This window comes from Polypterus senegalus, chromosome 5, assembly GCF_016835505.1.
Source record: "Polypterus senegalus isolate Bchr_013 chromosome 5, ASM1683550v1, whole genome shotgun sequence".
Taxonomy (NCBI): domain Eukaryota; kingdom Metazoa; phylum Chordata; class Cladistia; order Polypteriformes; family Polypteridae; genus Polypterus; species Polypterus senegalus.
In genome coordinates, this window is record NC_053158.1 from 153842817 (window position 1) to 153869116 (window position 26300).

Here is a 26300-nt window from a genome sequence, read left to right on the forward strand (position 1 = left end):
ACAATGCTTGCCCCTGTGCTCTGACCCTCAAAAGGGCAAGTGAAAAGAAAATTGCCACTCATGGATTAATAAAGTATATCATCATATAAAATCACTGGGAATGGGATTACAATGTTTTTCACACACTTGGAGTAATTGCTACACAGCCTGATCTGGCAAAGAGCAGAGTGTGGAAGGAGCAAGCTGCAAAGCAGTAGTACACACACAAAAATATCTAGTATCCACAAAACAATGAGCTAAAAGATTAGACAACAAAAAACAACTGAAAACCAGTAAATAAAAGTTACAAGCTCTTCAAAAATATCAGTAAGCTGATAATAATTTCTCCAGTTCATTCTGAATTTCTTTAAATTAAAAAAAAAAACACTTTTTTGTCATAGCAATATAAATGTTATATTCAGCTGTTCATTTGACTTTTTAATATATCAATATTAATTATTATTAATTATTAATTATATCAGTTATCAATCTGTCCATCCATGCTGATCTGTCTTTCAAACAAGCAAGCATAATGACGATCACACCTACATGACAACCTGGAACCATAAAAGATGAGTAACTACTAGGAAAGTGAGACACTGTAAACGGCACATAACATTTAACAGAACATGACAGTAGATATCTGCTACTCTGTCCAAATGTATACTGATATCATAAATGGTATGGTATTTTATGGTTAATTGAATATTTTCAGTTGCTCTGCAGGAAAGGCATTTTTCAGTTCTATTCCTTTTGTAATTAATTTAAAATGTTTGTTTTATCATGAAAAATGTATTTTCAATTTTTTATAGGTTTTTCCATCATCAGATACTAGTGGTCACCTTCAGCCTCCAGGACAGGTTCCTTGTCAGCTACCTCAAGCTCCTGCACAAATTCCAGCAGCAGCTGTTCCACAGGCTCCCCAGGCTTCTGTTCCTGTACCTAGTCAGCCAGCACCTCCATTGGCTACTCAGGTATTATAGGCTATTGAGTCTGAAGTCATCTAATTTATCTGTCTATAAAATAATTTTTAAAAGATTACTGGAGAATGAAGAAATATTTGCAGCATATGGTCAAATTTTGTTTTTATTGTTAATTTTGAAATTTCAAACTTGCCTGTATTTGAATCAATACTATCGTAAAGGACATAAACCGCTACTGGCAGTTTTACAGTCTGTATCCCACACTGATGATTTTGACATTTTTACTACTCAAATATGTCTTGTGATTGTTCAGTGAAACTAATTGCAAGTTAGAAATACTATATGTCTGCAGCAGCCAATAGGCCACTGTTTTAGTTAACCAGTAAAACACAAGAGATGGATTTCATGTTCAAGGTTATTGTCATTGTACATAGTTAAAAAGCTTACATGTATCCCTTTGGTTAGTGACAGGTAATACTATAGCAACAACAGGAAAATGATACATTAAATGCAGTATCATAAATTGAATGTAGTATATGTACAATGTATACAGTGCATCTGGAAAGTATTCACAGCGCATCACTTTTTCCACATTTTGTTATGTTACAGCCTTATTCCAAAATGGATTAAATTCATTTTTTTCCTCAGAATTCTACACACAACACCCCATAATGACAACATGAAGAAGGTTTACTTGAGGTTTTACAAATTACTTAAAAATAAAAAAACTGAGAAATCACATGTACATAAGTATTCACAGCCTTTGCTCAATACTTTGTCGATGCACATTTGGCAGCAATTACAGCCTCAAGTCTTTTTGAATATGATGCCACAAGCTTGACACACCTCTCCTTGGCCAGTTTCGCCCATTCCTCTTTGCAGCAGCTCTCAAGCTCCATCAGGTTGGATGGGAAGCGTCGGTGCACAGCCATTTTAAGATCTTTCCAGAGATGTTCAATCGGATTCAAGTCTGGGCTCTGGCTGGGCCACTCAACGACATTCACAGAGTTGTTCTAAAGCCACTCCTTTGATATCTTGGCCCCTTTGATATCTTGTCGTTGTCCTGCTGAAAGATGACCGTCGCCCCAGTCTGAGGTCAAGACTGCTCTGGAGCAGGTTTTCATCCAGGATGTCTCTTTACATTGCTGTAGTCATATTTCCCTTTATCCTGACTAGTCTCCCAGTTCCTGCCGCTGAAAAACATCCCCACAGCATGATGCTGCCACAACCATGCTTCACTGTAGGGATGGTATTGGCCTGGTGATGAGTGGTGCCTGGTTTCCTCCGAACGAGACGTCTGGCATTCACACCAGAGTTCAATCTTTGACTTATCAGACCAGAGAATTTTGTTTCACATGGTCTGAGAGTCCTTCAGGTGCCTTTTGCTAAACTCCAGGCAGGCTGCCATGTGCCTTTTACTAAGGAGTGGCTTCCGTCTGGCCACTCTACCATACAGGCCTGATTGGTGGATTGCTGCAGAGATGGTTCTCCTTCTGGAAGGTTCTTCTCTCTCCACAGAGGACCTCTGGAGCTCTGACACAGTGACCATCGGGTTCTTGGTCACCTCCCTGACTAAGACCCTTCTCCCCAGATCGCTCAGTTTAAATCGCCGGCCAGCTCTAGGAAGACCCCTGGTGGTTTCGAACTTCTTCCACTTATGGATGATGAAGGCCACTGTGCTCATTGGGACCTTCAAAGCAGCAGAAATTTTTCTGTAACCTTCCCCAGATTTGTACCTCGAAACAATCCTGTCTCGGAGGTCTACAGACAATTCCTTTGACTTCATGCTTTGTTTGGGCTCTGACATGAACATGAATCCATTTTGGAATAAGTCTGTAACATAACAAAATGTGGAAAAAGTGATGCACTGTGAATACTTTCCGGATGCACTGTATATTACATATATGTTATAAATAGCTACAATAGCATGTATTTTATAGTATGAGAGCTGTTTGAGCAATCTTAGAAGTTTTGTATGCAAACTTTCTCCAAATATACTGATGTGAGTGTTGATGGTCCTTTACATTTGCCAGAATGGCACGGGGAGGACCCTCCACATTGCCTTTTGGTCTTCATCTGAACAGGTACCATACCAGAATGTTATGCAGACATTCATTGTGGACTTCACTACATACCTATTTGTAAACTTGCCTGATGGTAATAGAAATGTGTCACTTTAGGTTGTTGACAATCAACAAATTTATAGCTGCCTGCCGTCCACAGCAACGACTCTGATATAGATATGGTTGTGATATGCCTCCTGCTTCCTGAAATCTATGACCACCAGAAGTTGTATTCTTTCATAGTTGTTTGATCAAAGCAGTAAGTCAAAGCTCTGAGATGAGCCCTCACTTACATGTCCTAAAATGCAATATACATTGTATATGTATTCAAGCCAAGGCCTTTCATCTGTGCAGAGAAAAAATAAAAAAAGCAAAACTGTTTCCAAAGTTACTGTATGTTGCATGAATAAACCCTTACACAATTTGTTCCATGTTGATATCAAGTAGGAATGTGTTTAGAGCCCTATCAGCGAAATGAACTTGTATAACAGAATCCAAAAAGACAATGCTAAATTTAAACTTGGATTGTAATCAATAGACACCAGCTAAAGAACACCTAATAAAATAATCAGTTTTAAAGATGGACATTATTAGTTTTCTTTTCGACATCTATTTCTTCATACTGTAATTCATTATGATTATATCTAAAGCTTCATTATTCAATAAATATCCATTTACCATTTCAAAACAACACATTTATTGCTGTTTATAGCAATGGTTTTTATTTCTTGTCTTCTTAGAGAATCAATCCTGGGGGGCTATCAAAAACAGGGCCTGTTAAGCCCCTTGAGACATTCATTGTGTGATTTTTTTTTTTTGGGCTATACAAGAAATAAATTGTCATTGAGTTTTGCAGCGAGACAATTACACTTTTTTTTTTCACCCTTTGTTCTACTGTAAAGCAAACCTATCAAAGAACTCTTAATATTTTTTTTTTTTTTTAATTTTCAGGTTCCATCAGCACCTGTTCCTACTAATGTGCCTGTAGACGACTTATCAAAAACAACCATCAGTCTGGTATTAAGGTTAAGGTATATAAAAGTTTTCAATCATATTCTCCCCATTCAAGAAATATCAGAAAGTTTACCTTGAAGTATTCAAATTGTTCAAAAATATCATAGAATTTACCAACAGAAAAATACATTTCAGAGAATTAAAGTAAGTGTAGTTTAGAGATAGTTATTGATAAATGCTTGTATCCCTCTGTGAAATGTTGTCCTATCCTTAAGTATTAATAAAAACAGGGGAAAAATAGTATACAGTAATCCATCGCTATATCACGCTTCGACTTTCTCGGCTTCACTCTATTGCAGATTTTAAATGTAAGCATATCTAAATATATATCACGGATTTTTTGCTGGTTTGCGGATTTCTGCGGACAATGGGTCTTTTAATTTATGGTACATGCTTCCTTAGTTTGTTTGCCCAGTTGATTTCATACAAGGGACGCTATTGGCGGATGGCTTAGAAGCTACCCAATCAGAGCATGTATTACATATTAAATAAAACTCCTCAATGATATAAGATATGCTTCCCGCGCGGTGCTTGATTGTTTGCTTTTCTCTCTCTCTCACCCTTTCTGACATTCTCTGCGCCTGACAGAGGGGGTGTGAGCAGAGGGGCTGTTTGCCTAGAGGATACGGACGCTTCTCTACAAAATGTCATTTTATCACGGTGCTTCCGCATACTTAAAAGCACGTATTGATTTATTGATTGTTTGCTTTTATCTCGCTCTCTCTCTCTGACATTCTCTGCTCCTGATGGCGCTCCTTCGAAGAAAAGATATGTTTGCATTCTTTTAATTGTGAGAAAGAACTGTCATCTCTGTCTTGTCATGGAGCACAGTTTAAACTTTTGACTAAAGGGTGTTATTTCATGTCTAGAGGGCTCTAATAATGTTAACAGTGTGGGAGAGTTTATAAGGGCTTAAAATATATAAAAATAACCATACAAACATATGGTTTCTACTTTGCAGATTTTCATCTATCGCGGGGGGTTCTGGAACGCAACCCCCGCGATCGAGGAGGATTACTGTATTTGAAATGTGTCTCTCTTGCTTAAAGGATTAATGGTTTTAAAGGCATTTTGAAACAATATAAGAGTATATAACGAATTCTCTTTAATTCTATCACGGTTTTAAGTAGTGTAAACAATACCTAGATAGTTGGTCATTCAATCAAGAAATGTAGAAATATTAAAGCAAACAACAACCCTCCTCAAACAGTCACAAGAAATTCTTTGGCTAAAGGTTGTTAATGTTAGTGTGTCATATTTAATATGCGTGCGTGTGTGTGTGTGTGTGTGTGTGTGTGTGTATACAGTGGAACCACAAATCGGGTTACGACCAAAGTTTGGCAAACTTTGCATCTGCTCACAACCACACACTCGTGTGACGAGCAAGCCAGTTTCCCTTCCGGTTTGTATGCATCGATGATTTCCGTATGTGTTCAGTCTGTCCCTGTGCATTCGCTGTGAACTCTTTGTGCTCTTTTTGTTTCCCTTCCGGTTCTTACGCGCCTGTGATTTACGCACGTGTTCAGTCTCTCCCTGTACAGTACATTGTTCTCGGTCAGACGTGCATTGCGAGAGGGACTTTGTGGTATAGTAAATCCACATCTCACATCAAGAGGCCAGTTTTAAATAAATAATTGCCGCGCTTGCAGCTTAGCGAAGGGGCATGGTAGTTGATTGCTACAGCGCGAGGCGACTTAAGGGAGGAAAAAGAACAGAAAGACGGAGGTTGTGGAGTGAGGAAGTAAGCAGGAAGCAGTGTGGAAAGAATCGGTGCAAACGAGTGCATTCTCACAGGGAGGCAGCTAGCTGGGCAGTGAGCCCAAGCAGGGTTGTTTTGGCCGACACCCGGTGGGGCAGAAGGAAGCGGTTGCTCCAGTTGAGCGATCAAGGAGCTGGAGTGACCAGAAGAATGAAGGCTGGCCGTGTAAGGCCAAGAAGGCAGTTAAAGAATGCACCGGGCTTGTTTTTAAAGAGACTGCTTTGAGCATTGTTTTAGCCTTGTATTTAATGAAGACTTTTTTCTATTGGATTTTAACCTCCACTTCACTTCTGTTTTCATGAGACTAGTTATTTATTGAAGGATTCTGAAAGCACTGCACTTTACTTAATTTGGACATTGTTTTTGATTGTTGTTTTGTTGATTTTAATAAAAGCACTTGGCACTTTTTGCACCATCCGATTGCTCCATTTTAGTGCCTCACTGTCGTGCTCATCAGTAACATTACCGACGGTGACAAGTTTAATGGCTCCCAGAAGCGAGATGGGAGCATGCAGCGAACCCGCATCATTACAGACTTTACCTCAAAACTGTAATCTCCTCTCCACCCAGTTCCTCCTCACTTCCTTCATCCCAGAACTCGACTCATGCAAGGTTAGTTTATGATTAGTTTTTGTATTGCAGATTTTTCAAATGTTCATTTTTCGGTTCGTAGCGTGAATTGTAGCAATGTTACTTTTCTTGGTTGTTCATTAAATTACGGATTTTTCAAATGTTCATTTTTTTTCCCTGTGCTTTAAACTCATTCAAAAAAAAGTGTTTACAGCGAGCAGTTTGTAAGGCTATAGGGTGAATTCTTGCAATGTTACTTTTCTCTGTTCAAGGTTTACTCAGTGTTATTCAATGTTTTTACATTTATTTTACTACTAGCAAAATACCCGCGCTTCGCAGCGAAGAAGTAGTGTGTTAAAGAAGTTATGAAAAAGAAAAGGAAACATTTAAAAAATAACAATCTGATTGTCAATGTAATTGTTTTGTCACTGTTATGAGTGTTGCTGTCATCAAGGATTTGATTATCATTATTTCTTTCAATCTGGTTCGTATTTGGAGGACGTGTTGTTTTGAAGTTACATTCCGTGTTTGTCAACCATTGTAAAGATAACAGGTTTCATTCATCGAAGTGTTCACTACGCAAATCGCAACTCGTGAATGTAAGATGTTTAACAGGCATTTCCGGTATTAACTTATGTTAAATGTACCATGATGTGACGTAAGGGGAGCTGACTGTAAAAAGACAAGGAGGAACGTATTTTGAATGAAAAGGGAGAAGACAGCGAAGGAGCAGAAAAGTGAGAAGGAAAACTGTTTAAATAAAGAGCTAGGAAGGTGAATGGAAAGAAGCAGCCAACGGTAAAGCAAGGAAGACTTTGTAATAAGGACGGTTCGGTGCACGTAGAAGGTGTAACAATAAGATTGTTAAGCCTTATGATAATGTTCCCGCATGGAGGATTTAGAGAGACGCACTGGGAGAAGTATAATCTGAACCTCTCTACAGTTTCGTTTATGTTCGGATTGTAATGTTCATCAAATTTACGTATCTGGTCCAGTGGCAAACCGTGCATTTCACACCTAGGCCTTCAGTAGTGCTCTGTCTGAATCAACCCGCCCCTCAAAAACTAATTTATGGTTATAAAAACCATGTTAATATGCAGAAATACAGTATAAAGAGCCGCTGCATCACAGATAGATAACTCCTGTAGCCACAATAAATGCCTTTATTGAATAGACAAACCAGGGGTGAACAAGTTCCTTTCTACTGCAGCTACAGCCGTGACACACATAAAAAACATCAATAATAACTCATAAACTTAATATACGCAATATTATTTAGGAAAATTGCAACATTTCACTCACTAAAAATTTGGATTATTTGTAAACAAAATCCATCCTCCTCTCTTTCCTCAAAAACAGTTCAATTACTGTGTTGTACAGATTATCCGTGCACTTCAGTTCCATCAAAAAGTCCCTTTCTATCGTCATCAACGCTAATGCTGAAAGTCAAACCTGCCCTGTCGTATTTCTGGCATAAGTTTTAATTCGCTTTAGGGCTGAAAATGTCCGCTCGACAGAAGCAGTGTACACGGGAATGGTCACTGCCAAATATACAAATGTGTACAGCTGCCCCATGCTCTCATTCAGATTTTTCTGATGAAGGAAGTCAAGGAGATCAGTGGGAGATTTTCCTGCAAAATCACCCATGTCATACATTACAGTCAGTTCTGTTTTTAGCTGAGACAGATCAAAAACTGCTCTGTGGCTCTTGTGTTAAACTGGAGAAGGCTGCATGCGGGAATTTTTTCTTGTATTCCCGAAACTTCTGGGGGTCAAGGAGTGTGACAAACATCAGTTTTTCGTGGTCTTGAAATCTGGTCTGTATCTGGCAAATAATATTGTTCAGAATCCTGCCATGGAGTTGGCGGTAGTGCACGCAAGGATTTTGCACTCGGAGCCTCCTCGACATTTATTCTGTGTTAGAGGGCCTGCAGAACGGATTGTGAAGGCCTCTCTGCCTGGCAACAAATGATGGCTAAATTGAGATTGGTTAAATGCTTTAATACGAAAATACATGTATGGAAGCAGCACAACCATCGGAAAAGCTATGAAAGAAAGCGGACAGACTGTTTGGAATTATTTAATAAGTATTCATGGACAAAATATAATTAACATCAGTTTGTGATTCAGATATTTTTTTTAGGCCAGCAGAGAAGGCCTTGCAGGCCCTGACGGCCCAGCACTCAAGCTCATGGTTAACTCATCAGGTCTTAGGGCCAATTTATACTTCACGCTCAGAACGCGTACGCGCCCGCATCATGGCTACCACGCGTTCCCAGCGTTCATTTCACGCGTCCTCTGAGCAGGTCCTCAGAAATTAACGCGCAGAAATTAACATGACGCATGCGTGAGTTGCAGTACCAGCAAAAAGTCGGGGGGGCGCAGTGTGCTAAAAGTCGGAACGTGACGTCAGAGTCTCTGTTTACTATCTACATGTGACAACAGTTCAATGTGGTGAAGCAAAATGCCGACATACAGATGCATTCGTGGTGCTTTTATATTCAAGCGTCGCATATTCCCGATCGTAATGACACGATACATTTTAAAAGTCTCACATACCATCTTTTGTGCCGTCTATTTTTTATTTTTTTACTTTAGCTGCTGTCAGGTTCAAGAAGCTCGTAGCGATTAAAAACTGGGATGACGTTTACAATAGTCTGCTTTAATAATAAAGTAAACTACGAGGTTAAAGTGGACATTTCGAGATTAAAACCGCAATTTCCACTTTAATCACAAAATACACGTTTTCACCGTGTCTTTTATTTTTTTCTCAGTGGCTCAAATACAGCGCTATACATTATGTTGCCAATGTGAAGTTGCAAAAAAATAGACGGCACAAAAGTGAGACTTTTAAAATGTATCGTGTCATTACGATCGGAAATATGCGACGCTTGAATATAAAAGCACCACGAATACATTTGTATGTCGGCGTTTTGCTTCACCACATCGAAGCATTCATCCCGTAGGATCTGCATAGAGGCTTTCTGTCACATTTAGATAGTTCCCGAACATAATGACACGATATATTTTAAAAGTCTCACATACGATCTTTTGTGTCGTCTATTTTATTTTTTTATTTTTGCAACTTAACAACAACAACATAAAGTATAGCGTTATATTTGAGCCACTGAGAAGAAAAAAAAGGACACGGTGAAAACGTGTATTTTGTGATTAAAGTGGAAATTTCGGCTTTAATCTTGAAATGTCCACTTTAACCTCGTAGTTTACTTTATCATTAAAGCAGACCGTCGTAAACGTCATCCCAGTTTTTAATCGCTACGAGCTTCTTGGACCTGACAGCAGCGGAAAGCAGCAATAGATCGCCACAGAACAAATTAAATGTATGATATTCCAACTCTCTGCACATTTAGAATCTTTAGATTTATACTTGATATCACTTTCATGATGAAAGGCATTAAAGTGTGTATGTTACATTTTACATATAATTTCGTTTAAATAATGAATACTGCTAATTACACACATGGGGGAATAATTACACACATGCGGGTGTCACGGTGGCGGAGCGATAGCACTGCTGTCTCACAGGGAGTTATGTTGCTGGTATTTCCTGCTTGTATTCCGCACTGTGCTCCGGTTTCCTTCCAAAGATAGGCAGATTTGGGGATTTGGTGCCGCTAAAATGACGCTAGTGTATGTGTGTGCTTGTATTCACCTTGCGATGAGCTGAGGCCTCGTCAAGGGACTGTTTCTCACTCATGTCCAATGCTTCCTGGAATGGACACATCCCTGGATTGATGGATTTAATCAATAAACATCCTTTTCAGAGATATTGCGGGTAAGGTGTCATCAGAATTTAATAGGTGTTCTAGGCAATTCACAACACAGAGAAGCCGAACATGTTCTCACCGTGATAATATCTCGCACTGACACCTGGTGGATTCCTCCAGATTTACGTAAAGTACGCGCGCAAGTATGAACACTACAACGCTTGCGTAGCAGGAGCATCTGCTGCAGCATGCGTCGCATCGCGTGAAGTATAACTCCGGCCTTACATCACCAGTCAGTGCCTGACACAATTCTCTGCCACTCTCTCCAATAAGATAACGGAATAATCTGACCTTGGTGTTTTCCTCTGCCTCCGGCATTGCAAGTTTTGTGTTCTCCATGACTTCGCCAGGTCTTTAGCATCGAGGCTTTATACCCTGCATCTTCTCATTAAACTTGTATCTCGCGAATATCTTGTGCGATCTTGCGATATCCACAGCTTTATTTAGTTTTAACTCAGACCCGGCGCTTAAAAGATTCTCAAGCACTTTCGCTGAGGGAGAGTTTCCACAGTAGTTGCACTTATGAATATGCTAAGCACAGTCCTTCAACCGCGAATATTTACCTTATATGGGCAGGCACTCAATTACGTGGGAGGCGTGATGATGCGAGACGCAACTCCGCCTCAAATGGCGACCGAGCTGCAGGCTATGGCCGTATACAGTATATGGACGAAAGTAGGTTCCAGTTATGACCATTACGTGTAGAATTTCAAAATGAAACCTGCCTAACTTTTGTAAGTAAGCTGTAAGGAATGAGCCTGCCAAATTTCAGCCTTCCACCTACAATGGAAGTTGGAGAATTAGTGATGAGTGAGTGAGTGAGTGAGTGAGTCAGTCAGTCAGTCAGTCAGTCAGAGCTTTGCCTTTTATTAGTATAGATTACGCTCTGCATTCTGTGGTATTAACTGTTTTTGTGCTTAAAAATCTTTAATAAAATATATTTACATACAGTTTGTACGATCTGGAACGGATTAATTGTATTTACATACAATCCTATGGGGGAAATTACTTCACTTCACGACCAAATCGGGTTACGAGTTTTGGAACGAATTACGGTCATGACCCGAGGTTCCACTGTGTATATATATTTTTTTTATTCTGTGTATGTATATATTAGTAGAAATTACTTCTTTGTAAAATTGTAAAAAATAAGATTTTTTTTCTAAATTGATTTTAATTAGAAGCAAATAACATTCCATACAATCAGACAAACCAAACTTCAACCCCCCACCCAAGAGAAAGAGAGGAGAGCCAACAACCAAAGCAAATCTTTAAAAGCAGCAAAGAAAGAATGAGTATCCTTTCCCCCGTGTACTGTAGCTTATTCTAAAATGTTATTGATTAGATCCCGCCATAGTTTTAAAAAAGTTTTAAACAGATCCTCTAAGTGAGAATTGGATTTTTTTCCAATTTCAAATAGTATAACATCAGTGGCCCACTAACATAAAAGGGGTGGGGTGGGATTCTTCCTATTGAGCAAGATAAGTCTGTGTGCTAGTAAGGTAAAGGCAATTATGATTTGTTTGTCCTTCTCCACTTTAAGCCCATCTTGTAGTACACCAAACACAGCTGTTAATGGGTTAGGAGTGTTTGTGACACTAAGGCTGTCTGATAGGCATTCAAAGACTTTTGTCCAAAATGTTGCTAATCTGGTGCACAGCCAAAACATACGCCCCAGTGAGGCTGGAGCTAGAATGCAATGTTTACAAGTTTAATCATGTCCTAGAAACATTTTGGACAATGTAAACAAGATAAATGTGCTTCATTAAAAAATTTTAATTTGAATGATTGAATGCTTTGCGTATGTGGAGAGTGTAATCTGTGCATGGCTACCCTCCACTCCTTTTCTGAAATATTAAGAGAACAATCCTTTCCCCATTGTATCCTGGGAAAGGAAGGGACTTTAAAATGTTTTTATAAATCGTAGAGGTGTTATTTGAGTATTCAAGACTGATCAATATTTCTTCTGTAATAGAAATAGTTGGGTGGTGAGGAAACTTGGGCAGGTTCTAATTAGCAAAGTTTCTAGCTTCAAAGTAGTGGACAAATTGTGTTTTTGAGAAGTTAAATTTAAGCTTAATTGCTTGTTGAATGCAAAGAGATTATCTATGTACAAGTATCTAAATGTTTTAACCTTGGAAATTTTCTAAACATTAAATACTGTGCGTGTTTGAGAGGGTGCAAAAAGGTAGTTGTCATGTAGAAGTACAATAGATAAAAGCTTCTCTGTCTTGAAGTGCTTCCTACATTGGTTCCCATATTCTGAGTGAATGAAGGACAATGGGACTATTATTGTTTTGACAATATTTTGTTTTTACCTTGGTACAGAGTAGAAAATATAAAGAATAAAGAATAAATATACAAGATTTTAATTCTATTTCAGACCAGGCTTGTTTATCTTCATCAGTTTGTGTCAATGTCCAGGTCCTTATGGCCTGTATATTTGTTGCCCAATAATAAAATTGAAAGTTAGGTACTGCCATGCCCCATTCTGCTTTAGGTTGTTGTAGAGTTGCCCTTTGGATGCATGGATTTTTAGAATTCCAAATGAATGAAGTGATGATTGAATCTAATTTCTTAAAACAAAATTTGTTAAAGTACAGGGTGAGTCAAAATTCTGTTAACATTTGAATGGCGGAAACAATTTATTCACAAAACATACTTCATATGTGTAAGATGATTTACAGGAATGCCTCAGCTTGTTCGCCATTATGTTCAACACACAAAAGCCAATGAGCAACAGTACCATTTAAAATCCGGACACACATTTCATGGGGAATAGATAATACCACAGTCCATATTCTGTTCGTCAGGTCATTGATATCACAAACTTTCCTGCTATACACGCTCTACTTCACCATACCCCATAACCAGAAATCACAGGGTGTCAAATCAGGGGAGTGTGGAGGCCATGGCAATGGTCCACCACGACCTATCCATCGACCTGGAAAGATGAGGTCAGGATAAAAATAATCTATTCGTTTTAACATAATTTTGACTCACCCTGTATATGATGATGCTTTGAAATAGAAAATGAAGCTTGGGAAGGATGTTCATCTTAACAGTGTTGATTCTCCCTGCTAATGCGAGATGGAGGGTAGACCATCTATTTACGTCTTGTTTAATTATATACGGTACCATATCATCTTCATATAGAGATATTTTCTGTTCAGGTTCTTGTCTGATGCATTTTGAAAGTAAATAGCAAATGGCTAAATGACAATTTCAAAGAGTAATAGGGGCATCTCTGCACATGTGTTTGGGCCAAACCCAAATTTGTGCAATATGGTGAATAGGTAGTTCCATTCAACCATATCAAATGCTTTTTCTGCATCCAAAGATAAGATCTCTGGGGTGTTAGATTTATTTGGTATATTAAGGGTTGCCCACGAAAAAGTGGCCTGCCTCCAGCGAGACGACTGCATCATGTGGTAAAGAGAAAAATAGTCAAATTTGGTACTGACATTTAATAGAAGATGACAGCAAGGGGTCAGACAGAAAGGAAACAAGGTAGGCGACACGACCGCAGCTGCTTATCTGGCGGCAGACGAGACAAGAGTTGTCTCGGTGGAGGAAGGCTACTTTTTTGTGGCCCACCTTGTATTATATTAAGCAATAGTTGAAGAAGCTGAGTGTCTGCCATTAATAAATCCAGTTTGGTCTTAATGGTACTATAGAGGGAAGCACTTCTCAATCTTTCTGGCTAGAACTTTGCAGAGTATCTTGATGTCATTGTTCACGAGTAGTATTGGTCTCTATGGTGCACCTTGTAGTAAGTCCTTATTTTTATTAGGAAAGTCTGATTAATGCTTGGTGAAAAGTTTGAGGTAGAATTTTGTTGTCTTCATTAGCTTCCATCAACATTAATAATAGTGGAGCTAATTTATTAAAAAAAACTTTTTTTAATAAAATTCCACTGGGTAACCATTGGGACCGGCTGCTTTCCCACTTTGAAGTGAGTTTATAGCTTGTAGTAATTCTGAGAGTGTCAGAGGTTTATCCACTACAGCAGTAAGATTATCTAGCTGTGGTATCTGTAATGAGTCAAAAAACTCCTTAGATTGTGACTTGCATTCTTTAAACTGACCAGAATAACTATTATAACTAACATAACTGACTTTTAGTATTCTCTAAATGTGTGGGTTATATTTATAGACAATGATTTTATCTCTGTATGTGTTGGTAATTGCTATTATTGAGATGCATACTTCCTGTTTGTGGATTTGTTGGGCTAATGTCTTATTGGCCCTCTCTCCATGTTCATAATACCTGTAATGATGTTGCCAATTAAAAATAAGCTGTTCCATTTGTCTTTTCTTATAAAGTGCCTCATTTGGAGACCTGGCATATTCTAGATCAATTCTGGTAATTTCACTGATTAACTCAAAAGCCTTCTTTGATTTCCAAATTATTTTTTTAAGAAAGATAAGAAACAATCTGTTCTCTTAAAAATACCTTCAGCGTTTCCCAGAGCATTCATGCAGAGACCTCTGTTTTCTTGAGAAAAATGTGTCTTCAATCAATTTGCTCACATTTGAATTCTGTACAGTTCTCATCAGCTAATGATACGGTGTTAAGACGCCAGCTACAAGATGAGTGTAATTTTCTAGGGGCGCCGCAAAAACTTTTGTAAAATATTTAAAATTGCTAGTGTTTTTGAACTTTTGGTTGATTAAAAAGATAATCGTTAAAAAAATATATTTTATGTTGGAAAATCAGATAACGGTTAATCAAATTGTTGAATAAACAAATGTATTTTTTTTTAATGCAAGTTAAAATTTTCGCTGTTCACCATTCATTATAATATCAACACCAGCGGTGTCAAAAACACATCTCGTGAGACTTAAAAAGTCTCGTTGTTAGAAGATCTCGCTCACTGTATGGATAGAAGAAGGCAGAGCAAATATAGAACGAGAAAATACGAGTGCTACATTTCAGCTCTTGCCGACGAGAGAGTATCGCTGTAGCTGCAGCTCTCACCACTTAATCATCTGAGTATTACTATGGAAAAATTAACCTTATTTTCGCTCTGACACCACTGATCAACACAGTAAACTTTGTAAACTCAGTGACCTTTTCCAGTTCTTTGTGGTGAAAAACATTTTGTTGTGACGCAAGCATTCGATACTTCCTTGTAATTTAATTCTCAACGATTATCTCTCGCTTTTTATTTACGATAATTTTAATTAAACTTTATCTAGAAAAATTCATACATAGTTTATTCTCGTCACGACTTTATTTATGGTCAGTCCCTCAGGTGTGCCGCGAAAGAAAATTTTTGGACTTAGTGCGCCGCAACTCGAAAAAGGTTGCCTTTCACTGGTATAGGGCATAGTGATTTAATTTCCATGATTAGAGGGGTGTGGTTATAGATAACAATAGCATCCTACTTACAAGATTTGATAACGGGCATAAAATAGTTTCTGAAGAAATAAAAAAAGGAACAGTGATGTACTTGTGAGAAGAAGGAATATGCTTTTAGGTTAGTATTTAAAACCCTGCATGGGCCTGATTAGTTCTGATCCATTACAGTATTAGATGTTATCGACAGTGCAGCTTGAAGATCTATTCATGTCTGGATTTAAAACATAGTTAAAGTCCCTGGCCATTATAATATTTTGAGTGTTCACTTTAGGAGTAGATGCAAATGCATTTTGGATGAAATCTCTATCGTTAACCCCGTTAGGTGCATAGATATGTATCAGAATCACTTTAGTATTAAATAAATTTCCCATCATCATGACATATCACCCTTCAGAATCACATATTACATCTGACACTACAAAAGGAATAGTTTTGTGCATTAAGATTCCCATACCCGTAGATTTCTTTGTATAGCTGGAGTGAAAAATTTGGCCAATTCACTCTCTTTGCAACCGAAACTGGTCCTTACTTATTAAGTTGGTCTCCTCCTGTAAAAGTACTACCTTCGCATTTAGACCTGTTAAGTGTCGAGAATACTTTCTTTCTCTTTAAGTCATGATTAAGACCTTTGACATTCCAGCTCACAAAGTTCACTGATGGTCATAAAGACATTGCTTGTGAACTTTTCTATTATTTTGTAGTCTTAAGTTAAGGTAGTACATTATTACTTATGATTGCTTTGACCTAGGTTTCATATTATTGTCAGGTGTTATGCCTATGAATCCTTATGTTATGTTGGCACTTAAGGTTATTGGGGTAGAAAGGATAAATAAGAAGTAGCATTGCTCTCTTTCTTTGACCACCCCTCTGAACCCAAAGCCCTCACACTTCACAAAGTCCCGGTTCTCTAATATACCAAGAGTGGGGGATGATGCAGCTGACTCACTTGGGTTATTGGCTGTAGTTGACAGCAGGGATAAAAAGGCCGTGCTTGGTTCCAGTAATCCTCCTGGAATCGATGAATTCTCCTTGCCCGCCTTGCCTTCAGTTTTGCTCCCACTTGTGCTTTTGGCTGGGGTTGTTGCTGCAGTGTCAGGTCCTAGCTGCTCTGTATCTTTACCCGTCTGTTTCAGGTCAGTCTCTGGCAGGACATACAATGAACTTTAGGCTGGTTTATACTTTGATGGAACTTCAGTGTGTAATGTACTTAAATCATCTCAAATTAGTAAATACTAGATACCACAAGAAGATAAAAAAGGGTGAAATAACACTGCTGTTCTGTCTAGTCATCTTGTACCACAGACAAGACCAAATCCCTAAAAGTAAAAATTTTTCATAGAAGTAGTTTTTGTGCTCATAAAAACATTTACAAAACAATGCATTTTGGACTTCAACTTTCTTGTGTATTAATTTATACTTATTTTGTATTATATTACTGAGCATTGTTTACTTCTATTTACTAGTTTTTTTTTCCTTCCAGAAATTTGAAGAAGGAATTAAATGATATAAGATTTGAATTTATGCCAGGAAGAGGTAAGATTTCTAAACACAACAATGAATTCATTAATAGGAAAAGCAAAGCAAAATTTGTAATCCTTTCTTCAATAAGTTTGTAAATTCTTGCTCAGTGGTGGATTTTTTTGTATTATGGTTGAAAGAATACTCTATTTCTCTGAGACTAAGCATCCTGAAATCATTCTTTTTTGTGGTCCACTGAAATCAGTATGTGGACTACAAAGCAAAAGGTTGTGTTGTAAATCACAATATTGTTTGCTTAGTCCCTACATTTGACTCATTTTGCCTCCCTGAGCAGACTGCTAATTTGCTGCATCCCAGCTATAAATGCAAACCACTCTTCTAGAGTCATGTACTTGTAAGGCATTACGGTTTAGTGTTTATTTTTATAGAATATTTTGTTATTAATGTTTGTTGTACTTGATTTGTAGTTTATGTAAGTAATGATAATACCAGCTTTTTTCATCTTTCAGATACAGCTGATGGTGTTTCTCAAGAGCTTGTGTCAGCAGGACTTGTTGATGGGCGAGATGTAGTAATAGGTAGGTAAATATGTAGTCAGCACATAGACCAAGAAATTCGAGGGGCCACCAGAGCTCAGGCTGTTATTAGTGATGACGCAGTGATTTAAGTGAAATTTAATTTACAGTGAAATGCAATATTTCACTTCACAAAAAAAGTGGTGAAATTATGCTGCTTCCCAACCGGTAAAATATCTTTTGTCAGAAAGAAAAGTGTTTAGTATATACAAAAACCTGTCTTTTCTCCCTGTACATCATCTCTAATCTTGCAGCAGTGCACTGTGGCTAATTGGATGAGGATGCCTTTATCAATTTAAATAGAGCTCTGGGAAAAGCAGGATCTCATCTGAGACTGCAGCTGCATTTTTTTTTCCCCCCAAACACTGAATAACCGTTTAATTCCCTCATTTGCCTAGAGGTTCTTGATATGAGTGTGTCTTTTTGTCTCATTGTGGATTTTATTTAGCTGCATTACATTTTCAAGATATTGTTTTCGCATTTGTTTTTATCCTAACCCTTTTGCAACAAATGTATGGGTTCAAAAGTGGTGTATGGTGCTGCCAAACCCTTAGGAAGAAGTATTTTTAGTAAGCTGTATACTTGTGAAATGGTCAGTGACAATTAATTGTATTTTGTAACAATATATTTTACATATCCAATGGAATGAGATTGGGACTGCTAGACAAGGACTATAAAGGACTGATCAAACATGCAAATAGGAATTTAACTGAACTGTGCCATCTGTCTATCAATCAATCTATCAATCATTCAGTCAATTGCAAAGTTAACTCACCCACTCGCTAAAAAAAACAGTATTTCCCGTTTAGTTAAAGAATAGAAATTTGGCAGGATGCTACATTTAGGACATTAGGTATCTGCTAAGAAAGGACATTTTGATATATCAATATTTAGTGGTATTAAAATTTGGTGACGTTATAGAAGAAAAAAATTGACTGGCCCATGTTTTTTTAATTTGTCGATATTTTTTAATATTATGCTAACTTACATGCTCTGTGCTGTGCTTAGAGTATGCTTTATGCAATTGAAGGATGGGGTATAAGTGAGTGACAGCCCTGACAGCAGCACTAACCAGTGGGACTGACAAACTACTGAAGAAGAAGTTTGTTAGACAGGAAAAAAGAGACATGATGATGTTTGGCATATACCGTCAAGTGTGAAATGAACTGATTACATTTTTTGTCAAAGGAAAGCTTTGTATTTTCGAAGAAGCCAGGGTTATTGTCCACTTGCATGTCATTACTAAGTTCAAAAAACCAATCAGCACTCAGCATTATGTGCTTTTTGCTGCATGTCGTGTGTACACACAATAAGGAAAATACTAAGACGATAGTAAAAAATACAGACTAGTGATTAGATAAACCACGATGAAACAGTATGAAGTTTTTCCATAGCACATGCTGACATACTATTGTTGAGAAGAGGGTAAAATGAAAGACTGAGGACAGCATTTATGAGTTAGTAAAAGTAATTATTAGCTTCTACTTTTTCTTGTTGATAAACATTTATACAAGTCAATTTTATGATGAGATGGTTTTAATTTTTTTGGCTAGTACAGAATTGTGATTTGCAGTTATTTTAATCAACTCTGAATGAACCACTCTTGAGTCACCTTTACAACTTTACTGAATACTTTTATGGTTAGGAGAGGCGTCATCATGAAAAGTAAAAAAACTAATAATGATAACATAAAATAAATTTGTCCACAGGTCTATGCTATAAATTTGTTTTCTGTATGATTCCACTAATTTTGATCATTTTTATAGTCTAAATTGCTGAATTGGTACATTTCCTGTTCAGATAAGAGGAAAAACACAAGATGCGGCAGCGAGAAGCCTCACCTCACCTCAGACTGTGCTGTCCTTCACACACTGGGTTGATGCCTGCAATTGGTGCATGCCTGTTGCCATCTCTCTGAATGTCACCAATATAATGTTTTCAGACCATTTTTATTATACACCCTGACTTTCCACAGTCTAGCTAATATCTTTAATGAATGTGTGTGACATATTATTTGGTCTGGCTGATCGGAAATAAAACAGTAGTGAAAAGGCACAAGGTGAGGCAGACAGTACCGTGCCGCTCTGAAGGGGGCAGATGTGAGCCCAACAGGTGCTTGTTGCTACTGTTCTAAGCAGAGGCTCTGGGCGCCAATAAGTTGTCGATATCAAAATGTCAGGTGCACTGCATTGGTCCGTTTATTTTTATTTTTTTTTCCGACTGACTGCCAAAATGGAAGATTGAGACTTTTAAAATTAAACGAAAATAGTGAGGACTTTTAAAAGAAAGTATTGGAGATTTTCGTGGAGAAGGATAGGCGCATGGACTTCATTTACTAGTAAAGGTAAAACCATAAACAAAAAAATTCAATACAGGAAGTCCCCTGGTTACTTAAAAGATAGGGACTGTAGATTTGTACTTAAGTGGAATTTGTATGTAAGTCGGAACAGGTACATTATTGTAATAAATGCTGTTGTTTACCGACTGTAACTAAGTGCTCTGAATGATGGAATTTCACCTCTGTCTGACCATTTTATTATTTCTACTTTATTTTCAATGGTGATGGTTTTTCTAGTCTTTACTGTATCACCAGCACTTGCATCAGATTTGTGTTTCAGAGACATTCTTGAAGGGTGAAGACAAAAGGTTAAGTTGTGCTCTTCTGCACAGCACTGTACAGGCTATCACAGCAGGAAGGCACCCGTCATCAGAAAGTCTGATGTACTGACAAGAGACAACTTCCTGCTACAGTATGTGCGTTACAGTACAAGCAGGCTTGCTTTTGAGAATGAATGGGGATGGCGAGGCCCACCCACCACACAGTCACCTCCACTATAGTATGCTGCCTGCAGTATCCGCCCACTGAGAACGAACACCATGTGGCCAAAGGCAGGTAGTGAATCACCCATCACCGCCCCCATTCAACAGGCAGCCACCTGAGGCACACTACAATGCTACACCACGCCGCCCGTTCAGCCACAACCAGGTCACTGCTTGCAGCATCACCAGAGAACAAATGGGGCAGACGTGTGTGGTGGGTGGGTAGTGAAACGCCCCCCTCCGCTTCATCCAGCCTGCGTCCAGTCAGGTGCAGTAGCTGTGGCGCCGTGGTGGACGGGCAATGAACCTCCCCATCAAGCCTCCGTCCTGCACACGAGCGATAGCTGTGGCCCCGGTGACTATTGACCACGGGTCACCGGATGCCGCCGAGAGCTGCCCAAGGGACACTACACTGCGCGAGGCCATCGCTGGCAGCGTCCCCAGGCCGAAGGTGACGGAGCAGCAGTTACTGAGGTGCATGCGTTCGTAAGTTTGTAAGTCGGATGTCTGTAACTTGGGGACTACCTGTATTTAAAAACTAAATTTTGACCTTAAATAAAATATTCTTTTGTTTTTCTTGTTATCCTTTTGTTGAACAGCCTATATTAAAATTGATTAAAGCATCAGAATTAAAAGCTTTTAAAAACAACCAAATATTTTAGCTTCATATATTTGTAAATCTGACTCTGAAGGAGTCAGTACCTCACAAGCCATGAACCTCACTGCACATCACTGTTTAATGGTTGATGTAATGTCTAGCCCTGCAGCGAACTCCTCACCCTACCTCAAACTTCCCTCAAGCACCTACCTACTGTCCCTTCTCCTGGCACTCCCTACAGGAGATGGATTTCACAGTCCATGAATCAGCAAGATCATGGTCTGCATACAGATATGTTTTGTAATCTGTTAACTGCTAGTCACACTTTGTGACATTGCATTTAATCTGAAAGGATGGCTTTGAAAATGTTTGTCTGCTTTGAATGGCCAGTGGAATCTACTGGAACACCACTATTAATTCAGCATATCAAGTAATATACATATTGCAAGCAATAATGAGTATCAAATGTGACATGTCTTGATTTTGTGGCTGTAATTTACTATTGTGGTTTTAAATGAATGAAATAATCTTTGTTTTTCTTCTTGTGGAGTTTACAAATAAAAAATAAAAAAAATTATGATTTGTTTTGGTGCTTACATGGCTTTCCCGCACATCGTTAATGGTACTTTTGATTTTATTTTTTTTCCTCTCTTGACCACAAGAAATATATCATTTGCTTATACAGTATGTCTAAGTGCAATGCTTTATGCTGCTAAATTATAAAAAATCGTGTCTCCTTGAATATTTTTATATTTCTCATTCTGTTGCTGCAATATACATTATATTATTTTATACTTACAAAGTATGTTTTTGTCATTTGCATGCTTCTGAATTTGACAAAACAATGTTATAATGTTGCACAAAAATCATGAGCCACATTTGAAGTAGGTGGCACTGTACTGTTTAAGCTTCATTATGTGTAATGATTTTTTCCCCTGTAGTTGCTGCTAACTTGCAGAAGATTGTGGATGAGCCTCAAACAAATCGATCAGTAACTTTTAAACTGGTATGTGTTAAATCAGATGTTTTTAACCTCTGTTTGTTACAGTGTTTAAGTCAGGCTTAAATAAATTATCTGAAATAAATAAATTAACTGAATATGTACTTGAAAGTTAACTTGTAAAAGTCAAGCGGTATGCAATGTGTGCAAGGTAAAATATGCATTTTAACAATCTTATTTGCTGTTGAATCTTGTTTAAAAAACACATAGGGTCATGCAGATTCATTCTGAAGAGGATATTGTGTAAAAGCTATTCTCATATTAATGTTGCCCTTCATAATCTTAAAATTTCTTCACTTAGAACTACATTGAATTTTAAGATGTGCCAGTTGTTTTATGAGGTGTACATGATAAATACCCTAGTGCCATATTTGTGTTTTTCCAGACATAATTCATTAACTTTACCCATACTATAGAGCATCAATTAAAAATAAGAAAAGGGGTTGGAAGATATTTTTTAAGGACTGATAGTTATCTCAAAGTAGCATGAATGTATTTAGTCCAAATTGGAGTAAAAGTACAAAGAAATTAATGCATGTATGTTTTACTCAGGATGGGGCACTGGTGTGTCCTCGTTCACGGTTTTGCCCTGCAAAAGATAGACCAGAAAAGGGCGGGGAGATGCCGCCATGATGCCACCCCAAGGTGTCCTTCGCAGTGCTATCCGGACAGCATTTCCACCCGTGACCTCTGCTCCACCTCGTCCCTAGCCAGGTTCAGGTGTTCAACCACCCCCACCCCGCTGTGGAGAGCAACACTGATCTGCTGTTTGTTGGGAGACACTGTCTTCCTTCGCCGGGGCCTCCCTTTATTTTGGGGTGCAACAACAGCTTGGACCTGCTGCAGCCTCTTGGGGCAGGGTAGTCTGGGTGCCGACACATACAAGCTGGCCCCTCGCCTGCGCCTCAGCCGTTTCCCTCACAGCGTGATCAGTCTTCATCTCCCGGTCTACTATTGGACCACCTGCTATTATAGTCTGTTCAGCTACATCCCGGCTCAGTTCACTAGGGGCTCCCTTTCTATCTGTGGGACCGGCATCACTTACTTGTACTGCTGCATCACTCTGAAGAATCCCATGCTGCACCACCTCAAACACTCTTTTATGGACATCGGGGCGCATCCGCCTTCTCCTCCATCCTCCCGATCACCTACTGCAGCACCCATAGGACCTGCAAGAGTGACTGCACGGGCTGAAGGACTGCCTCCAGCTCATGTACAGTCACAAAGCATTTAAGTCAGCCAGTGGTGGATTCTTACTCCGTTCATACCCACCTGCCGACTGCAAGCCACAGAGTTCCTGCGCAGGCTCTGTCAGATCCTTCTCTGGAGTAAGGAGGATGTTCACCATCCCTGCCTGTGCTACTCTAGAGGCAGGAGTGCGGCACACACCCTCCACCCTCTTACCTACTTCCTGGTGTGTTTTCAGGCCGTTCTTCACCCCCTCCATCGGGTTATACTCGTCCGGTGCTCTTCCACCAGTTGCGGTTCCTCTCTGAACAGTGGGCCCTCATCTTTCTTGGACCTCATCCCATCATCATCCCTGGAATTGGCACCCTTCGGCCAGCAATATGCATCCAGGTGGTCTCCCTCTCTGAGGTAGGCACCCAGAATAGCACAACGTGACTCCCAGGGCAAACTCTCCCTGGGTCCAGTACCTACCTCCTGGATCCCATCTCCCGGAGGCAGCTTCCCTTGCCTGGCTGCATTCTCTGGCATGCCGATCCATTTGCTGATGACAGGCTTCTTCGGATTTCCTGCAATCTTCAGGCTGCGCCTGACCGTCTTCCATGCTATGGGGGAAAGCGGTGCTTCCATGGACCTTCAGCGGCTTGCCAACTGAGTTGCGTGTGGCAATGTGTGAGGGTGTGCCGCAGCGTATGAATGCCTTTGCCTGCTGTGCCAAGCTGTTCATAAAATTATTAAGGGGTCCCCTGCCGCCCCACGTTGGGTGCCATTCAGCCTGACTGCAAACAGACACCAGGACACACAGAAGTCCATATATATATATATATATATATATATATATATATATATATATACTGTATATATGTGTGTGTATATATATACTGTATATTTGTCCCATCTGGACCAAGTTTTGCTGTTTAGGACCATACAGGCAAAATAGATTTCTTTAGAACCCATATTTTTGGCCGAGTATCCCGGTGGGTTTTTTTCTTCTCCTGTGTGCTGCAGTTTATATTCTAGTGCTACATTCTAGCTTAGAGCAAGTGAAACATTCAAACTTACTGAAGCCAGACAAGCTAACTAAATGACCAGATTATAGCATTACTTACTCATGCAGTGCCACGTGTTGCTTTTATCTACTATACTATAGTTAGATAGGTGCACTGAGCACTTTTGCAGAGCGTTGCTGGGTGAGGAAGTTGAATTGTAGCGCAACACAAAGGATGATGAAAGGGTTGTTTGACTACTGTTTTGTTAGCTTTTCTTTTTAATTTAAGCATTTTGAACTATCCACCTTGAACCAAGAGGATGAGTCAGACATGTTTGTGGTTACAACCCAGGAAGGAGTTACCATGATTCTTGAATCCACTCAGACCTAAAAAGAACACATTCTCAACTCACAAGAGCAGATACATTAAACCTTTGCTTTCTTTCCTTAAACCATTCTACAAATATACCCACACAACTCTGAATACTTCAGTTAGCACAATATAAACTTAACTTACAGCTTTCCTGTGTTTGTCAGGGCAAGTGACTATTGAGTAATCTTATATAATATCTGGATTGAAACACTCCAAATCTAGGAAGGAGGGAGGAAAGTGACTTTGTAGGATATCTGTGTTTTTAATAATGCAGTTTGCCTTTCTAATGCCATGTGTGCTATAAGTGCCCAGAAAAAACTGGACCTGAGCCAAACAGATGCAATACCAAAATTTTATGCAACCAGGGGATATGGACGTCTCTGTACACCTATAGAAGATGGCGAGTATGGCGACATCTAGGCTTTCTTCTGTTGTTTAAGAAAATAAAAATGCTGGTAAGCCTTATTGACTATAACCGAGTGGTGCTGTGCCCACTTCAGGTTCTCCGTTATGATCACTCCAAGAAATTGAAATCTGCTTACTTTCTCCACTGTATCTTCTCTGGTATAAATTAGAGTGTGGTCTGCCTACAGCTTGCTTAGAGAATATTGTCCTCTACTACAGTGTTGAAGGCAAATCTCTTTTCTGTAAGCCATCATCATTGTTGATCAGGCTTACAAGTATTATGGTGGTTTCATGAGTAACTTTATTATTGACGGTGTAGCTGTTTCTGGTCACAGAGGTATAGGCAAATGAGTACTATAAGTGGAGTCTGAGCATAATACCACATAAGTCATTTTGCTATATCTCCAGTGTTACTATTTACATTTTTAAATATTCAACTACCTGGAATCCAAAGAAATGGATAACTTTACTAATTTCAGTTTGTGATCCCCTCTATCTCCTCTCCTTTCTTTATATACAGTATCTTCAAAGAATTATTTTATTTGATACCAAGCTATGTCAGGAGGCATGATCTCCATGGCTTTCCCTGTTAGATCAAAGCATGTTGAAGCTCTGTTTATCCTTACCCATAAGCCTAGGATAGCTGGCCATAGTCTCTGCACAAAAGACTGCTGTGCAGCACATACATTTTAGACAATAAAAGCTCAATCTAATATGCAAAACAACATAAAAACAGACAACACTTGAGTACGCAAGATGTGATAAGTCACCATCATAAAAGCAAAAATCACATTGTTTCAAATCAGGCAATGATTATAGGCATTAGTATAGTTAGCAAGGAAGTTTTATTTTAGTTTACGGTACATGTTATCTGTCTAGTCATTTCCCAACCTGCTATATCCTCACACAGAGTCATGGGGGGTCTGCTGGGGCCAATCCCAGCCAGCACAGGGCACAAGGCAGTAACAAACTCTGGGCAGGGCACCAGCCCACCTCAGGGCACACGCACACACTAGGGACTATTTTCGATCGCCAATGCACCTAACCTGCATGTCTTTGGACTGTGGGAGGAAACCCACGCAGACACGGGGAGAACATGCAAACTCCACGCAGGGAGGACCAGGGAAGCAAACCCAGGTCTCCTTACTGCAAGGCATCTGTATTTCTGTAATTGGCATCTTACATACTCCTTTCATTATATTTTACCCTTATTTTCTTATTTAGGTGATAATTTATTAAGAGAAAATTGAATATGAGTCACAAGTTTCTTATTTATCACAAGTCTTATCAGTCACAAGTGTCTATTTGACTTAATATATTTGTTCCTTAACATTCTGCATTATAGAATATTATTAAAAATAAGTTTTATACATTTATATTAGTTTTCAGAATCTTAAAGATTCCTTTGTTCATTGAC

The 26300-nt window shown here is 38.9% G+C and overlaps 1 protein-coding gene across 1 annotated transcript in view; it reads left to right on the forward strand.

Moving 5' to 3' along the window:
- oxsr1b (oxidative stress responsive kinase 1b) overlaps positions 1-26300 on the forward strand; it is a 245389-nt gene that overhangs the window by 216556 nt on the left and 2533 nt on the right. Inside the window, exons 13-17 of the mRNA XM_039753524.1 lie at positions 792-953; positions 3917-3996; positions 16941-16993; positions 17449-17517; positions 21874-21938. Coding sequence (XP_039609458.1) covers positions 792-953; positions 3917-3996; positions 16941-16993; positions 17449-17517; positions 21874-21938 — 429 coding nt within the window. The remainder of the gene's footprint in view (positions 1-791; positions 954-3916; positions 3997-16940; positions 16994-17448; positions 17518-21873; positions 21939-26300) is intronic.